Genomic DNA, 20,183 nt, shown 5'->3' with positions numbered 1-20,183 from the left:
TTTCAGGATTCATTCTTAGTTGGTTGTATGTTTGTAGGAATCTGTACATTTCTTCTAGGTTATACAATTTTTTGGTATGTAATTGGTCACATTTTTCTCTTATGAGCCTTTGCATTTGTGTGGTATCAGTTGTAATGTCTTCTTTTTCATTTTTTATTTTATTTATTTGAGACTTTTGTCTTTTTTCTTAGCCTAGTTAAGAATGTGTCAATTTTGTTTATTTTTTCAAAAAGCCATTTCTTAGTTTTGTTGTTTTTTTTCTATTCCCTACTTGATTTGTTTCTGCTCTGATCTTTATTATTTCTTTCCTTCTGCTCACTTTAGGCTTAGTTTGCTTCTCTTTCTCTAGTTCTTTGAGGTGTAAAGTTAGGTTGTTTATTTGAAATCTTTTTTTTTAATGTAGGCATTTATTGCTTCCGTTTTAGTCTTGCTTTTGATACATCCCATAAATTCTGTTATGTTGTGTTTATGTTTTCATTTGTCTTGAGGTATTTAAAAAAATTCCTTTGATTTCCTCTTTGACCCAATTATTGTTCAAGATTGTGCAGTTTAATTTGCATGTGTATGTGATTATTCATATTTTCTAACTATTACTGATTTCTGGTTTCATTCCATTGTGGTTGGAAAAGATACTTGGAATGATTTTTGTTTTTAATAAATTTGGACTTTTCTTTATTTATTTTGGCTGTGTTGGGTCTTCGTTTCTGTGCGAGGGCTTTATCTTGTTGCGGCAAGCAGAGGCCACTCTTCATTGTGGTGCATGGGCCTCTCACTATTGCAGCCTATCTTGTTGCGGAGCACAGGCTCCAGACGCGCAGGCTCAGTAGTTGTGGCTCACGGGCCTAGTTGTTCCACGGCATGTAGGATCTTCCCAGACCAGGGCCCGAACCCGTGTCCCCTGCATTGGCAGGCAGATTCTCAACCACTGTGCCACCAGGGAAGGCCCCAGAATGATTTTCATCTTCTTAAATTTTTAAGACTTAAAAATTATTTTATGACCTCACATGTGATCTATCACTGGTAAGGGTAATTTTATAGGCAAATACAGAACAATATAACACTGTAATGGTGGTGCATGAATCACTTTTAACCCTAATATAAAAGTTAAAAGACAAAAATTTGTTAATAGATGCATAACACACAAAAAAGTAAGCTCTGACTACACGAACACAAAGGGGGCAGGTAGTAAAAGTGTAATTTATTTATGTGATTGAAGTTGCTATCAACTTAAAATAGTTTTAACTGTAAGATATTTTATGTAAGCCTCAAGTTACAAAAAACTAGTATATAGTTTCTATCAGATATATTATTACAAAAGATGAGAAAAAATCAAAGAAAAGCACTACAAAAATCATCAAATAACAAGGAAAACAGCAATAGGGAAAGAGAAGAATAACACAACTGCAAGTCAGACCAAAAAATTAACAAAATGGCAATATGAAGACCTTATTTATCAATAAGTACTTAAATTCAAATGGATTAAACCCCCAATCAAAAGGCATAGAATGACTGAATGGATTTTTTTAAAAACATCCAGCAATATGCTGTCAACATGCAACTCACTTTACATTTAAAGACACACATAGGAGAAAAGTGAAGGGATGAAAATAGATTCCATGCAAATTGTGAGAGAGCTTTACTCTCCTCTGGGTGGTGAGATTATTTTCCTCTCTATTTATTCAACACATATTTATAAATGCTGGTTTGGGAGGCAGAGCCTCGAGGCAGTAGTTCAGTTTTGGACATACTGGTTTGAAGTGCTTGTAAGTCAAGTAAGAGAGAAACACTCCCTGAAAAGGGGAAATTAGTCTAATGTTTCAAATGCTGCTGAAAAATCAATTAAGAAACTAAAAGATATTTAGTAAATTTAGCAGCATGTATAAACATATATTGATGTTACAACTAGAATACTTTTCTAAAAAGTATTAGAAGTTGGGCACTAGATAGTGAAATCTGCTAATGATAATTAATAGTAATAAAATAAATAGGCATATTCCTTTTAGAAATCATTTTGCTCAATTCATATGAAGAATTATTAAAGTGTTCATAACTTTTGATCCAGTAATCACATTTTCAAGAATCTAATCAAAGGAAATAGTGCTAATGTAGAAAAGACTGTATCTGATAATGTCCGTGGCAATAATATTTACAAAAGTGAAAAAGTAAAGCTACCTAAATGTCCAATAGGGGAGTGTTAAGTAAGTAATGATAACTCACTCAATGGAATATTATGCTGTCATTTAACATGGAATATTATGCTATCATTTAAAATGTCATTTTAAATGATATATAGACTTCAGGTTATATAACATGAATACATAACAGTAACCTACATTTGGTAAATCCTAAGAAAATATCCTAAATATGTTTTTTATACTTTTGATGATTTCTTTGTGGTAATTTTTTTCTATATTTATAAAACCATCTTTAATGACCATGAATTACCCTATTAATGGAGAAACATATGTTCTTAAGCTTGTTGGCATAATTATCTTAACTTTATCTTAGTCTATCCTTTTTTCTATCATCTTGCTGTATAGGTTGCTTGTTGTATTTTATTTCCATCTTATTCTTTGCTACATTAAGAATGCTCCATTTAGTCTTTTCCTTTGCAGGTATATGAAGGATAGTTGTATTTAAAATTCTGAATAGTGAATAAGATTTTTAGAAACAAAATTTAACTGATCTATTATTTATCAAGTATTTACCAGGCAAATCTATTTTTCTCTATCAAAATCATTAAACTTGTATTCTTCAAGGAAGCCTTCCCTGACCACCATTACTACTCTCAAAATATAGGTTAAATCCTCCTATTAGGCAATCCCACAGTCCCAATAAATACACACGTACTGGTAATCATTACAGCAATCTCAAATTTTCCTTTGTGGGTGGTTGACATATTTCTAGGAAATTAAACAGGAGCATTATTGGAGGACTCTAGACTGGCCCTCATTATCTGATTTTTTTATTCTAGGGATTCCCCATAATGAAACTGTTGCCTCTATTCTAAAAAGACTTTATTAGGAATAATTCCAGTCAATTCAACATCCCCTTAAATCTCATGAGAAAAACAGGGAGCATGTCAGATCTATCTTTATACTAATATAATTTATCCTAGAGCCTCCACATATATTTGAAATATACCTTGAAGTGTATGTTGTTTTGAAGTCAAGCTCATATAGAAATAATTCCAACAGATCAGTTTTAGAAACTCTATTTTGTATTACGTTGACATTAAAACTAAGGGTATTGAGGACATTCAAGATGGCAGAGGAGTAGACGTGGAGCTCACCTTCCTCCCCACAAATACATCAGAAATACATCTACATGTGGAACAACTCCTACAGAACACCGACTGAACACTGGCAGAAAACCTCAGACTTCCTAAAAGCCATGTGGCTGAGAGGGTCTTGGTGTTTCAGCTGGGTGTCAGGGCTGAGCCTCTGAGGTGGAAGAGCCAAGTTCAGGACATTGGACCACCAGAGACCTCCCAGCACCATGTAATATCAATCAGCAAGAGTGCTCCCAGACATCTGTGTCTCAACGCTAAGACCCAGCTCCACTCGAAGACCAGCAGGCTCCAGTGCTGGACACCCCATGACAAACAACTAGCAAGACAAGAACACAACCCCACCCATTAGGAGAGAGGCTGCCTAAAACCATAATAAATTTACAGACGCCCCAATACGCACCACTGGACGTGATACTGCCCACCAGAAAGACAAGATCCAGCCTCCTCCACCAAAATACAGGCACCAGTCGCCTCCACCAGGAAGTCTGCACAGCCCACGGAACCAACCTTACCCACTGGGGGCAGACACCAAAAACAAAGGGTACTACAAACCTACAGCCTGCGAAAAGGGGACCCCACACACAGTAAGTTAAGCAAAATGAGAAAACAGATAAATATGCAGCAGATGAAGGAGCAAGGTAAAAACCCACCAGACCAAACAAATGAAGAGGAAATAGGCAGTCTACCTGAAAAAAAATTCAGAGTAGAGATAGTAAAGATGATCGAAAAATTGGAAATAGAATGGAGAAAATACAAGAAACATTTAACAAAGACCTAGAAGAACTACAGAGCAAACAATGATGAACAACAACAATAAATTAAATTAAAAATTCTCTAGAAGGAATCAATAGCAGAATAACTGAGGCAGAAGAACGGATAAGTGATCTGGAAGATAAAATAGTAGAAATAACTACTAGAGAGCAGAATAAAGAAAAAAGAATGAAAAGAATTGAGGACAGTCTCACAGACATCTTGGATAACATTAAACACAACAACATTCGAATTATAGGGGTCCCAGAAGAAGAAAACAAGAAACAGTCTGAGCAAATATTAGAAGAGATTATAGTTGAAAACTTCCCTAAAATGGGAAAGTAAATAGTCAACCAAGTCCAGGAAGCACAGAGAGTCCCATACAGGATAAATCCAAGGAGAGACATGCCAAGACACATATTAATCAAACTATCAAAAATTAAATACAAAGTATTACAAGCAGCAATGGAAAAGCAACAAATAACATACAAGGGAATCCCCTAAGGTTAACAGCTGATCTTTCAGCAGAAGCTCTGAAAACCAGAAGGGAGTAGCAGGACATATTTAAAGTGATGAAAGGGAAACCCAGCAAGGATCTCATTCAGATTCGATGGAGAAATCAAAAGCTTTACAGACAAGCAAAAGCTAAGAGAATTCATCACCACCAAACCAGCTTTACAAAAAATGCTAAAGGAACTTCCCTAGGCAGGAAACAGAAGAGAAGTAAAAGATCTACAATAACAAACCCAAAACAATTAAGAGAATGGTAATAGGAACACACATATTGATATCTACCTTAAATGTAATGTAATGGCTGAAATGATACAAAAACAAGACCCGTATATATGCTGTCTACAAGAGACCCACTTCAGACCTAGAAACACATACAGACTGAAAGTGAGGGAATGGAAAAAGATATTCCATGCAAATGGAAATCAAAAGAAAGCTGCAGTAGCAATACTCATATCAGACAAAGTACACTTTAAAATAAAGACTATTACAAGAGACAAAGAAGGACACTAGATAATGATCAAGGGATCAGTCCAAGAAGAAGATATAACAATTCCTGCAGCAATGAGGTGCTCCAACATAGGAGCACCTCAATACATAAGGCAAATGCTAGCAGCCATAAAGGAGGAAATCGACAGTAACACAATAATAGTAGGGGACTTTAACACCCCAATTTCACCAATGGACAGATCAACCAAAATGAAAATAAATAAGGAAACACAAGCTTTAAATGATACATTAAACAAGATGGACTTAATTGATATTTATAGGACATTCCATCCAAAAACAACAGAATACACTTTCTTCTCAAGTACTTATGGAACATTCTCCATGATAGATCATATCTTCGGTCACAAATCAAGCCTCAGTTACTTTAGGAAAATTGAAATCGTATCAAGTATCTTTTTAGACCACAACACTATGAGACCACATATCACAGGAAAAAGACTGTAATAAATACAAACACATGGAGGCTAAATAATATGCTATTAAATGACCAAGATATCACTGAAGAAATCAAAGAGGAAATCAAAAAATACCTAGAAACAAATGGCAATGAAAAATGATGACCCAAAACCTATGGAATGCAGCAAAAGCAATTCTACGGGGGAAGTTTATAGTAATACATTCCTATCTCAAGATACAAGAGAAATAAACAACCTAACCTTACACCTAAAGCACTTAGAGAAAGGAGAACAAAAAAACAAAGTTAGCAGAAGGAAAGAAATCATAAAGATCAGGTCAGAAATAAATGAAAAAGAAATGAAGGAAATAATAGCAAAGATCAATAAAATTAAAAGCTGGTTCTTTGAGAAGCTAAACAAAATTGGTAAACCATTAGCCAGACTCATCAAGAAAAAAAAGGAGAAGACTCAAATCAACAGAATTAGAAATGAAAAAGAAGAAGTAGCAACTGACACTGGAGAAATACAAAGGATCATGAGAGATTACTACAAGCAACTATATGCCAATGAAATGGACAGCCTGAAAGAAATGGACACATTCTTAGAAAAGCATAACCTTCCGAAACTGAACCAGGAAGAAATAGAAAATATAAACAGACCAATCACAAGCACTGAAATTGGAACTGTGATTAAAAATCTTCCAACAAACAAAAGCCCAGGACCAGATGGATTCACAGGTGAATTCTGTCAAACATTTAGAGAAGAGCTGACACCTATCCTTCTCAAACTCTTCCAAAATATAGCAGAGGGAGGAACACTCCGAAACTCATTCTATGAGGCCACCATCACCCTGATATCATAACCAGACAAAGATGTCACAAAAAAAGAAAACTACAGGCCAATATTACTAATGAAAATAGATGCAAAACCCTCAACAAAATACTAGCAAACAGAATCCAACAGCACATTAAAAGGATCATACACCATGATCAAATGGGGTTTATCCCAGGAATGCAAGTATTCTTTAATATACGCAAAATAACCAATGTGATAAATCATATTAACAAACTGAAGGAGAAAAGCCATATGATCATCTCAATAGATGCAGAAAAAGCTTTTGTTGACATTCAACAACGATTTATGATAAAAACTCTCCAGAAAGTCGCCGTAAAGGGAACTTACCTCAACATAGTAAAGGCCATATATTACAAACCCACAGCCAACATCGTTCTCAATGGTGAAAAACTGAAACCATTTCCACTAAGATCAGGAAGAAGACAAGGTTGCCCACTCTCACCCCTATTATTCAACATAGTTTTGGAAGTTTTAGCCACAGCAATCAGAGAAGAAAAAGAAATAAAAGGAATCCAAATCAGAAAAGAAGTAAAACTGTCAGTGTTTGCAGATGACATGATACTATACATAGAGAATCTTAAGATGTACCAGACAACTCTAGAGCTAATCAATGAATTTGGTAAAGTAGCAGGATACAAAATTAATGCACAGAAATCTCTTGCATTCCTATACACTAATGATGAAAATCTGAAACAGAAATTAAGGAAACACTCCCAGTTACCATTGCAACAAAAAGAATAATATACCTAGGAGGACACCTACCTAAGGAGACAAAAGACCTGTATGCAGAAAAGGATAAGACACTGATGAAAGAAATTAAATATGATACATAAGGCACTGGTGAAAGAAATTAAATATGATACAAACAGATGGAGAGATATACCATGTTCTTGGATTGGAAGAATCAATACTGTGAAAATGACTCTACTACCCAAAACAATATACAGATTCATTGCAACCCCCATCAAATTACGTATGGCATTTTTCACAGAGCTAGAACAAAAAATTTCACAATTTGTATGGAAACACAAAAGACCCGCAATAGCCAAAACAGTCTTGAGAAATAAAAATGGAGCTAGAGGAATCTGGCTCCCTGACTTCAGACTATACTACAAAGCTACAGTAATCAAGACAGTATGGTACTGGCACAAAAAGAGAAATATAGATCAATGGAACAGAATAGAAAGCCCAGAGATAAACCCACACACATATGGTCACCTTATCTTTGTTAAAGGAGGCAAGAATATAGAATGGAGCAAAGAATGCTTGGAATTCTGGACAGCTACATGTAAAAGAATGAAATTGGAACACTCCCTATCACCATACACAAAAATAAACTCAAAATGGATTGAAAACCTAAATATAAGGCCAGACACTATTAAACTCTTAGTGGAAAACATAGGCAGAACACTCTATGACATTAATCACAGCAAGATCCTGTTTGACCCACCTCCTAGAAAAATGGAAATAAACAAATGGGACCTAATGAATCTTAAAAGCTTTTGCACAGCAAGAGAAACCATAAACAAGATGAAAAGACAGACCTCATAATGGGAGAAAATATTTGCAAATGAAGCAACTGACAAAGGATTAATCTCCAAAATATACAAGCAGCTCATGCTGCTCAATTTTAAAAAAACCAAAAACCCAATCCAAAAATGGGCAGAAGACACAAATAGACATTTCTCCAAAGAAGATATACAGATTGCCAACAAACACTTGAAAGGATGTTCAACACCACTAATCATTAGAGAAATTCAAATCAAAACTGCAATGAGGTATCACCTCACACCAGTCAGAATGGCCATCATCAAAAAATCTAGAAACAATAAATGGTGGAGAGGGTGTGGAGAAAAGGGAACCCTCTTGCACTGTTGGTGGGAATGTAAATTGATACAGCCACTATGGAGGACCGTGTGGAGGTTCCTTAAAAATCTAAAAATATAACTACCATATGACTCAGCAATCCCACTTCTGGGCATATAACCTGAGAAAACCATAATTCAAAAAAAGTCATGTACCACAATGTTCATTGTAGCACTATTTGCAGTAACCAGGACATGGAAGCAACCTAAGTGTCCGTTGACAGATGAATGGATAAAGAAGATGTGGCACACATATACAATGGAATATTACTCAGCCATAAAAAGAAATGAAATTGAGTTATTTGTAGTGAGGTGGATGGACCTAGAGTCTGTCATACAAAGTAAAGTAAGTCAGAAAGAGAAAAACAGATACCATATGCTAACACATATATATGGAATGTAAAAGAAAAGAAAATGTTCTGATGAACGTATTGGCTGGACAGGAATAAAGATGCAGACGTAGAGAATGGACTTGAGGACATGGGGAGGGGGACGTGTAAGCTGGGCGAAGTGAGAGAGTAGCATTGACATATATACACTACCAACTGTAAAATAGATAGCTAGTGGGAAGCAGCTGCATAGCACACGGAGATCAGCTCGGTGCTTTGTGACCATCTAGAGGGGTAGGAAAGGGAGTGCAGGAGGGAGACGCAAGAGAGAGGGTATATGAGGATGTATGCATACATATAGCTGATTCACTTTGTTATACAGCAGCAACTAACACAACAATGTAAAGCAGTTATACTCCAATAAAGATGTTAAAAGAAAATAAATAAATAAAATTTAAAAACTAAGTGTATTTATTTAAGAGCCTCCATAATATCAGTTTATTCAGGATTCTGATTGTGCATAGTGTTTTCAACATGTTGGAAATTATGACATTTATCATTCATAAGGTTCTAATAGGGAGGAGGCTATATAGTAGGGAAAAAACCAAAGCTGAATCTTGAAAATGTGGTAAATTTATAAATATAAACAATGTCTTAACTAAAATAATAAATTCAGTATATCATGATGTAATTTCCGAATAATTTTGGCTCTGAAAAGATTAAAAAGAGGAATTTTTTTTCTTTTGCAGAATTCCATAATACTTAGCAAACAGCTGGCCACTTTGGGACAGAAGCCTGCCATATATACAGTTCTGAGGAGAAAAGTTTATTTTCCACATAGAAAAATGAAGAATGGGTATTTAATTTTTAAATTTCAGATATAAAATTTATGTTTAAAATTAAGTAAAATAATTATCAGAGACCTCAAGAAATTTAAAAACTCTAGTGGAATTTCATGGAATATCTTATATGTAATTTCCAAGTAGCTTCTTTGAACACATTAAAATTGTGATAATCAGAAATAGTTACCAACTCAGAAAATACCAGTCACACTCCAATAGTTTCACAATTTGTATTAATAGCTAAAGGTCAATGCAAGAGTCTCATTCAGGATAGTGGCAAATCCTAGCAATATCTCAAAATGTTTCCTGCTGGTTCTTTAAAGTGAGCCACAGTGATATGACTGATATCACGATCATTACCACCATCAGTGCACAGGTTTACGTGCTGTCACACACCCCTGAGAAGTAAAATCTGTTACTGTTAAAGTTAGTAGGTGATCATGGGGTTTAGACAAACATTTTTTAAAAATTTATTTTATTGAAGTATAGTTGATTTACAACGTTGTGCTAATTTCTACATAGAGCAAAGTGATTCAGTTATACATATACATATATACATTCTTTTTTATATCCTTTTCCATTATGATTTATCACAGGATATTGAATATAGTTCCCTGTGCTACACAGCAGGACCTTGTTTTTTATCCATCATATATATAATAGTTTGCATATGCTAATCCCAATCTCCCAATCCATCCCTCCCCCACTCCCCCTCTCCCTTGGCAACCACAAGTCTGTTCTCTGTCTGTAAGTCTGTTTCTGTTTTGTAGATAAGTTCATTTGTGTCATATTTTAGATTCCACATATAAGTGATATCATATGGTATTTGTCTTTCTCTTTCTGATTTCCTTCACTTAGTATGATAATCTCTAAGTCCATCCATGTAGCTGCAAATGGCATTGTTTCATTCTTTTTTATGGCTGTGTAATATTTTATTGTTTATAAATACCACATCTTCTTATCCATTCATCTGTCAATGGACACTTAGGTTGTTTCTGTGTCTTGGCTATTATAAATAGTGCTGCAATGAACATTGGGGTGCATGAATCTTTTCAAATTATAGTTTTGTCCAGATATATGCCCAGTAGTAGGATTGCAGTGTCATATGGAAACTCTATTTTTAGTTTTCTGAGGAACCTCCATACTGCTTTCCATAGTGGCTGCACCAATTTACATTCCCACCAACAGTGCAGGAAGGTTCCCTTTTCTCCACACCCTCTCCAGCATTTATTATTTGTAGACTTTTTAATGATGGCCATTCTGACTGGTGTGAGGTGGTACCTCATTATAGTTTTGATTTGCATTTCTCTAATGATTAGTGATGATGAGCATCTTTACATGGGCCTGTTGGCCATCTGTATATCTTCCTTGGAGAAGATCTTCTGACCATTTTTCAATTGCTTTTTTTTTTTTTTGGTATTGAGTTATATGAGCTGTTTGTATATTTTGCACATTGATCCCTTGTAAGTCACATCATTTGCAAATATTTTCTCCCAGTCCGCATGTGGTCTTTTCATTTTGTTTATGGTTTCCTTTACTATACAAAAGCTTGTAAGTTTGATTAGGTCCCATTTGTTTATTTTTGCTTTTATTTCTATTACCTTGGGAAACTAACCTAAGAAAACATTGGTACAATTTATGTCAGAGAATGTTTTGCCTATGTTCTCATCTAAGAGTTTTATGGTGTTATATCTTATATTTAAGTCTTCAAGCCATTTTGAGTTTATTTTTATGTATGGTGTGAGTATTTGTTTTAATTTCATTGATTTACATACGGCTAGACAGGCTTTCTTAATCTATTGAGCACCTAGGCACAGGGCAAGGTGCTTATAACTAAAAGATACAATACTTGCAGTCATTGACATTATAGTTTAGTGGGGGAGACAAGTAAACAAATAGATGCTATGATAGAAGTGAGCCCAGGGTGAAGTGAAATATATAGATGGTACAGAAACTAAGGCTTCGAGGGTGCACTAACTAAGCCTCAGGGAGGACGTTCCTAAAGAGGTGACATCTGCACTATTGAAAAGAAATAAAAGTGAGCCAATTGGAGGAAGCTTTCAAAGAGCAGGGCAACACATAAGAGGGCCTTCAAACAGAGACCTAAGAAAGCAGATGCATTCTAGGAGATGCAAAGAAGTTCAATTCATGGTTAAAGTAGAGGGTGCCATTTAGAGAGATAAAATATTAATCTGGAGCTGAAATTCCTGCTGATCTTATAAAACTTTGGGTGTTAGGGAGGGAGGAGAAGCAGTTGCTATAAAACCAAGCCAAAGGCCTTGTCTCATTTAGCAGGCAGGTAGGAAGGTTATTGGTACCATTTGTTTCTTCTCTATTTTTAACAGCTTTATTGAGATATAATTCATATACTACACAATTCACCCTTTTAAAGTGTACAATTCAATGATTTTTAGGATATTCACAGAGTTGTGCAACCACTATCTAATTCTAGAACATCTTTATCAACCCAAAAAGAAACCCCATTCCCTCCTCCCCCAGCCCTTAACACTGCTAATCTATTTTCTGTCTCTGTGGTTTGCTTATTCTGGATTGTTTCATATCAAGAGGATCATACAATATATGTTGTTTTGTGACTGGCTTCTTTCTGTTAGCATAATGTTTTTAAGGTTCATCCATGTTGTAACATATAGCAGTACAGTTGACCCTTGAACAACAAGGGTTTAAACTACACAGGTCCACTTATACACAGATCTTTTTTTTCAATACATATGTACTACAGTGCTACACAATCTACAGTTGGTTGAACCCACGGATGTGGAACTAAGTGTATGGAGAGCCAACTGTAAAGTTATACACAGACTTTTGACTGTTGGAGGAGGTGGGTGGTAGGGGAGGCAGCACCCTGACCCCTGCATTGTGCAAAGGCCAAATGTATTTCATTTCTTTTTATTGCCAAGTAATACTCCATTTTATAGGTATACCAACCACCAATGAATAAATTTCATTTATTCATTCTTTAGTTTCTGAACATTTCAGTTGCTTCTGCTTTGGGTCTATTATGAATAGTGCTGCTATGAACATTTATATACAAGTTTTGTGTGGACATTTTTCATTTCTCTTGCATATATACCTAAGAGTTAAATTTCTGGATCATATGGTATCTAATTTCACTTCTTTGTGGTCAGAGAAAATACTTTATATGATTTCAATCCTTTTAAATATATTGAGGTTTATTTTATGGCCTTACATGTGGTCTGTCCTGGAGAACTTTCCATGTACACTTATGAAGAATTTTTAGTTTTCTGTTGTTGGGTGGAGTGTTCTATAGACGTCTGTTAGGTCTAGCTGGCTTATAGTGTTATTCATGTCTTCTGTTTCCTTGTTGATCTTCTGCTTGTTGTTTTACCCATTATTGAAAGTGGTATATCAAAGTCTACAACTATTATTGTTGAATTATTTCTTTCTCCCTTTTTTCTGTCAGGTTTTGCATCACGTATTTTATGTCTCTGTTGTCAGATGAATACATTTATAATCGTTATACTTCCCTGATGGACAGACCATTCAACATTATAAAATGTTCCTCTTTATTTTTGGAACTTTTAATTTTGTTTTAAAATGTATTTTGTCTGATATTAGTATATCCACTCCTTTGCATGATATATTTTTCTCATCCTTTTTTTCCCAACCTATTTGTATTTTAGAATCTAAAATGCATCTCCTATAGACAGCATATAGTTGTATCTTCTTTTGTTACCTAGTCTCTGACATTTCACTGGTCTGCTTAGTCCTCTCACATTTAAGGTTATTACTGACATAGTTGGATTTATGTCTGTCATCTTCTTTTCATTTAATATATTTCTTATGTCTTTTTTTCATGTATTCCTCCTCTACTGTTTTCTTTAGTATTATTTTCAGTGTGTAACAATTTAATTACATTAATTTTTTTCACTATATTGTTTGAAATATTTTCTTAGTTTTTCATCTAGGGCAGGCTATATATATATATATATATATATATATATATATATATAAAATCAGAATCTAATTCAGATTTATGCTAACTTAATTCCAGTGAGATATAGGAAAGCATTCCTATTTCCTCCCCCAACTGGCCTTGTTTGCCACTATTGTTATGCATATTATTATATCTATATATGCTATAAACCCAATGACACATTGTTATAACTATTAGCTTGAGTAATTTTATACCTTTTAAAGAAGCTGGGGGAAGAAAGGAGAGCCAGTATACATGTATAGAACTTGTATTAACTTCCTTATTTACCATATCTGGTTTTCTTCATTTGTTCCTATGGATTTGAGTTATCATCTGTTGTCATTTCCTTTCTCCAATATAGCTGTGTTCCCATCCCTCTCTATAATCTTATTATTACCTAATATATTATATTTTTATGTTATAAGCCCAACAATACAATTAAACACATGTTGCTTTATAAAATTGCTTTTAAAATCAGTTAAGAGAAAAACGGAGAAACATACATTTATACTCTTTTTTTTTTTTTGGCTGTGTTGTGTCTTCATTGCTGTGCATGGCTTTCTCTAGTTGCGGCGAGTGGGGGCTACTGTTTGTTGCAGTGTGCGGGCTTCTCATCATGGTGGCTTCTCATTGCAGAGCACGGGCTCTAGGTGCATGGGCTTCAGTAGTTGTGGTGCATGGGCTCAGCAGTTGTGGCTCGTGGTCTCTAGAGCGCAGGCTCAGTAGTTATGGTGCACAGACTTAGTTGCTCTGCAGCATGTGGGATCTTCCCAGACCAGGGCTGGAACCCATGTCTTCTGCACTGACAGGCGGATTCTCAACCACTGTGCCACCAGGGAAGCCCCATTTATACTCTTTTATAATTGTATAATTACCTTTACCATTGTTTTTTGTGTTTTTTTAAATGTGGATTTGAATTACTGTGTGCTGTGTCTTGCTTTCAACCTGAAGAACTTCCTTTAGTATTTCTTATAACGCAGATTTTCTATGACAAGTTCTCTACTTTTTGTGTATCTGGAAAAGTCTTACTTTCTACTTCATTTTTGAAAAATAGTTTTGCTGGATATGGAATTTCTGTTGAGTATTTTTCTCTCCACACTTTAAATATGTGATTCCACTGCCTCTGCCCTCCATTATTTCTTATAAGAAGTCAGCTTTTAATTTGGTGTGTGTGTGTGTGTGTGTTGGGTGAGGGGGTGTTCCTTCTTTGTAATGTGTTGATTTTCTCCTGCTGTTTTTGAGATTTTCCTTTACTTTGGCTTTCAACATTTTTGCTATGGTGTTCAGTGTGTGGATCTCTTTGTATTGATCCTACCTGGAGTTTTTTGAGCTCCTTAAATATATAGATTGATTTTCATAAAATTTGGGAAGTTTTCAGCTATTGTTCAAATTTTTCCCTCATTTTTTTCTCTCCTTTTCTTCTGACACTCCAGCTACATATATGTTGATGCAGTTAATGATGTCACACATTTCACTGAGGTTCTACACATTTTTCTTTACTTTTTTTCCCTCTCTTTCTTCTTTGGATTGCATAATCTCAATCATCCTACAAGTTCAGTAGTTCTTTCTTCTGACATTTCAAATCTACTGTTTAGTCCCTCTAGTGGATTGTTATTTTTTGTTTCCTTGCTTATTTGTTTAGTGATTGACTGGACTATTTTAGTGAAGTTTATTTCCCCCACAATATGAAGCCTCTGAGGTCATCCCTCAAAAGGCACAGTCTTGGGCATGCACATGACCAACCTTGTTGTTTTATATTTAAAAATATTACCCAGTAAACTCATTCCTTCAAAAACTAAATTACAAAGAAAAAAAAAGAGAGAGTTGGTGGAGGAACATATAAATTAAAATATATTTAACTTAAATACTGTCTGGATATTTAGATATTCAGGAACTACTGTTAAAATATTATGTGATGACTGTCATGTCACTTGTTTTTTAGAAAGTTTTTTTCTTTTAAAGATATATAAAATTGAAATGGTAATAAAATTAATCTCCTTCTTCAAGACATCAAGCCCAGATGGTTTTGTAAGCAAATTCTCCTAAGGCTATTGGCATAAAATAATAATCTCTATATTATTCAAACTATATAACATATGTTTAAGAATATGGAAATCTTTTCAATTCATTATGTAAGGCTAGCATAGTTCAAATATAAAAAATTGGGCAGACAGAGCTCAAGAATGTTAATTTTTCTTTTAATATAGATGCATTGTTACTATATTAAAATCAACACCACTTTATTTTTCAGCATGACTTTAAAACTTCTAGAGTGTGGTTACATATGCAAAGATGCTTCAACATTAGGAAATTAATGTAATTTACTATAGTAATAGATTAAAGGGAAAAAATGACATAATTGTTTACAATAGGTATGAAAAGAGTTTTTGATAAAATCTAACATGCATTTTTGACTTTATAAACAGTTAATAAGTTGGAATTAGGAGAAAATTTGCTTAACTTAAAACAAATATACATATCAGAGACTAAGTTAATTGATAAAACATGAATTATTCTCATTACATCATGAAAAATAAAAGCATACCTATTTTTACTTGTTCTCCCACATTGTATTTATAATCCCAACAAATGTAATATGACCAAAGGAAGAAGGGTAATAAGAAGAAAAATGTAATAGAATGAGGAGGAGGAGGAAGGGAAGGAAGAAGATTTCTGAAGAGGAGAGGAGGAAGTGAAGAAGAAGATGGAGAAGGAGATTAGGTTTGGGGAGAACATAGGGAAATATTGGGAGTGTGAATTGGTAAAACAGGTAAGTTGAAAAATATAGACTTGTTTAAAATATTTTGGAGGAAGATTGCTGCAGAATGTATATTTTAAATAAATGTAACCTATGACTTAACATTCCCACTTCTAAGAATTTTTTCTATAGAAATACTAGCATGAGTATGTAAAGCATTTGTATATGTATGTTTATTTAAGAATACTTTGTGGTGAATTGTACCAAATATTTAAAGAAGACTTACTACCAATCCTTTTCAAACTCTTCCAAAAAATAGAAGAAGAGGGAAATCTTCCAAACTCATTTTTCAAGGCTAAAATTACCCTGATACCAAAAACCAGAAAAGATCACTAAAAGAAAAGAAAACGTCAGGCCAATACCTGATGAATATAAACGTAAAAATTCTCAAGAAAACCAAATTTAACAATACCTTTAAAGGCTCATACACCATGATCAAGTGGGATTCATTTCAGGGATGCAAGGATGTTTCAACACACACAAATCAATCAGTGTTAATACACCAGATTAACAAAATGCAGGATAAAAATCATAGTTTATTTCAATAGATACAGAAAGATCATTTGGCAAATTTTATCATCAATTCATGACAAAAACTCTCAAGAAAGTGAGTATAGAGGGAACATACATAATAAAGGTGAGTATAATAAAGGCCATATATGACGAGTCCACAGTAAACCTTATAATCAATGACGAAAAGCTGGAAACTTTTTCTCTAAGGTCAGGAACAAGACAAGAAGGCCCTCTCTCACCACTTACATTCAACATAGAACTAGGAGTCCTAGCCAGAGCAATTAGGCAAAAAATAGAATAAAAGGCACCTAAATTGGAAAGGAAGAAGTAAAACTGTCTCTTTTTATAGATGACATGATCTTATGTATACAAAACCCTAAAGACTCCTCCAAAAACTATGAGAACTAATTTAGAAATTCAGTAGATTGCAGGGTACAAAATCTATATACAAAAACCCGTTGTATTTCTATACACTAACAATGAACTATCAGAAAGAGAAACTCAGAAAACAATCCCATTTACAGTTTCATCAAAAGAATAAAATACATAGGATTAAATTTAACTAAAGTGGTAAAAGATCTGTACACTGAAAACTATGAGACATTGATGAAAAAAAAATCAAAGACATAAATAAATGGAAATACATTACATGCTCATATAGATAACTAATATTGTTTAAATGTCCATACCATCCAAAGTAATCTACAGATTCAATGCAATCCCTATCAAGATTCCATTGGCAATTTTTACAGAAATAGAACAAACAATTCTAAAATTTGTATGGAACTGCAAAAGACCTCAAATAACCAAATAATCTTGAGAAATAAGAACAAAACTGGAAGCATCACACTACCTGACATTACACTGTATTACAAAGATGTAGTAATCAAAAAAGTATGGTATGTGCATAAAAACACATAGGTTAATGGTACAGAATCAAGAGCCCCGAAATAAACCCATGTATACATGGTCAGTTAATTGATGACAAAGAACCCAAAATATACAATGGAGAAATGATAGTCTCTTCAATAAATTGTGTTGGGAAACTGCAACATGCAAAAGAATAAACCTGGAAACTTATTCTACATCATACACAAAAATGAACCTGAAATGAGATTAAAGACTTAAATGTGTGACCTGAAACCATAAAATTCGTAGAAGAAAACATAGATGGTAAGCTCCTTGACATCAGTCTTGGCACTGATATTTTGGATCTGACACCAAAAGCCAATTCAACAAATAAAAAGGCAACCTATCGAATGGGAGCAATTAATTGCAAATCATGTATCTGATTGGGGTTAATATCCAAAATATATTAAGAACTCATGCAACTCAATAGCAACAACACCACCAAAATCGGATATAAAACAGAGGAACTAAATGGTCATTTTCCCAAAGAAGACATATAAGTGGCCAACAAATACCTGAAAATGTGCCTGACATCACTAATCACAAGGGAAATGCAAATCAAAACCACAATGAAATATCACTTCATACCTGTTAGAGTGATCATCATCAAAAAGACAAGAGTTAACAAGTGTTGGCAAGGATGTGGAGAATAGAGAACTCTTGTGCTCTGTTGGTGGGAATGTAAATTGGTACAGCCTTATGGAAAACAGTATGGAGCTTTCTCAAAAAATTAAAAATAGAACTACCATATGATCAAGCAATCCCACTTCTGGGTATATCTCTAAAGGAAAGGAAAACAGGATAATGAGATATATGCATTCCTATGTCTACATCAGCATTGTTCACAGTAGACTATCTCTATATTATGGGATATTATTCAGCCATGATAAAGAAGAAAATCCTGCCATTTGGCAACATGGATGGACTTTGAGGGCATTATGCTAAGTGAAATAAGCCAGACAAAGACAAGAGATACTTCATGGTATTAGTTATATGTGGAATCTGAAAAAAAAAGTCAAACTCAGAGAAACAGTGGTCACTAGGGCTTGGGGGTGAGGGAAATAGGGAGAGGTTGGTAAGAAATGTATGAACTTTCTGTTATAAGATGAGTAAAGTCTGAGGCTCTAATGAAAAATGTGGTGACTGTAGTTGATACACTGTATACTTGAAAGTTGCTAAGAGAGTAGAACTTAAATGTTCTCACCAAAAAACAAAGAAAGAAAGATAAATGTGTGAGATGATGGATGTTAATTAACCAGAGTGAGTGGGAGGGAATCCTTTCACATTATGTATGTATATCAAGTGATGTACACTTTAAATATCTTACAGTTGTATTTGTCAATTATAGCTGAGCAAAGCTGAAATTTTAGAATATTTTGCAAAGAAAAAACAAAAGTTGAAATAACTTAAAAACTTATCAGGTGGGAAATCTATTCTGCTGTAAGAAGTTAAGTTTTTGCCTAGCTTTATACTGCTATAAGTCACATTATCCTACTTACAAATATGTTTTTCATGGAGAAATATATTTTCAAACATTTCCTTCTTAAGCTATGTTCCTTATATTAAGAATATTTGCATAGATATTTTTATCCAGTTGGGTTAATTAGAGCTAAATTAATAATAACATAGTGAATTAATTATCACCAACATCAGTGGGTAAAAATCAGTCTCCTAAGATAGACATAATGAGCTAACTCAAATTTCCACTATATTCTAATAAATGTATAGTCTCAAGTTTATATTCTAATATCCATAGAACTATTAAATAAAATTTTGAACATCACGCAAAAGCTCTTTGCCATTTTTAGGAAGCAAACCTATTCAGAAATTCAACTTTATTATCAAATATTGTCAGGACAAGATGGTGGAGTAGTAAGATGCTGCCTGGTTATGCCTCCTCCCATGGATATGCCAAAATTACAACTACATATAGAGAGACTATCTCTGAGAACAACCTGAAGACTAACAGAAAAGATATTCCACAACTAAAGATAAAAAGGAAAAACCACATTGAGATGGGTAGGAGTGGCCAAGACAGTCTAACTGCGACTCATACTGCTGGCATTGCCACCCAATGGCAGGAGGGATATCATAGACTTGGAAGTCATCCCCTGAGGAGTGAGGGCTCAGCCCCACATCAGGCCCCCCAGCCTGGGTGACCTGCACTGGGAAGATGATTTCCCATAATATCTGGCTTTGAAAACCAGTGGTCTTTATGTCTAGGAGGGCCAGACAGCTGTAAGAAACCAAAAATTTGCTGTTAAATGGTGCATGCAAATATTCACTCCCTCCAAGTCCCAGCACAGGGGCAGCAGTCTGAAAAGCACCTGGGTCATACGTGAAGGAGATGTATTGACTAATTTTAGGGCCTATGCCTCAGGGGCAGAGATCTGTTGGAACTTTCTCTGGGTACCGAGGAGCTGGTGAGCATCAGATTTGTTGTTGTTTGTTTATGGCTCGCCCTCTACCTAGCTGTCCCAGTGCTGGCAGGCACCATATCTGACTCTCCCTATTTAAACTATTAATACTGATTGCCCTGTTCTGGGTTCATCTGTGGACCTGATACAGTCGGTGCTACTCCAAAGTGATCCCCCCCACCCCACCAGACCCAGCAGTCACCCTCAGCTGTCACTAGAGTCCTCCAAATGCCCCCCCTTACCGCCAGACCCAGCCAGCAGCACAGCCCTTCTAAAGCGGCCT

At 34.8% G+C, this 20,183-nt stretch overlaps 1 protein-coding gene across 1 annotated transcript in view; it reads left to right on the top strand.

Annotated features, from left to right (window-relative positions):
- The window catches only part of CATSPERE (catsper channel auxiliary subunit epsilon), a gene marked incomplete at its 3' end in the record, with an annotated part of 242,258 nt that overhangs the window by 65,059 nt on the left and 157,016 nt on the right, over positions 1-20,183 (top strand). The window contains exon 8 of the mRNA XM_079916436.1: positions 9,256-9,362. Within this exon, the coding sequence (XP_079772562.1) occupies positions 9,256-9,362 (107 nt within the window). The remainder of the gene's footprint in view (positions 1-9,255; positions 9,363-20,183) is intronic.

This window comes from Stenella coeruleoalba (assembly GCF_951394435.1).
Source record: "Stenella coeruleoalba genome assembly, chromosome: 1".
Lineage (NCBI taxonomy): Eukaryota > Metazoa > Chordata > Mammalia > Artiodactyla > Delphinidae > Stenella > Stenella coeruleoalba.
The sequence above is the reverse complement of the archived record's forward strand: the minus strand, read 5'-3'. Positions and strand labels throughout refer to the sequence as shown.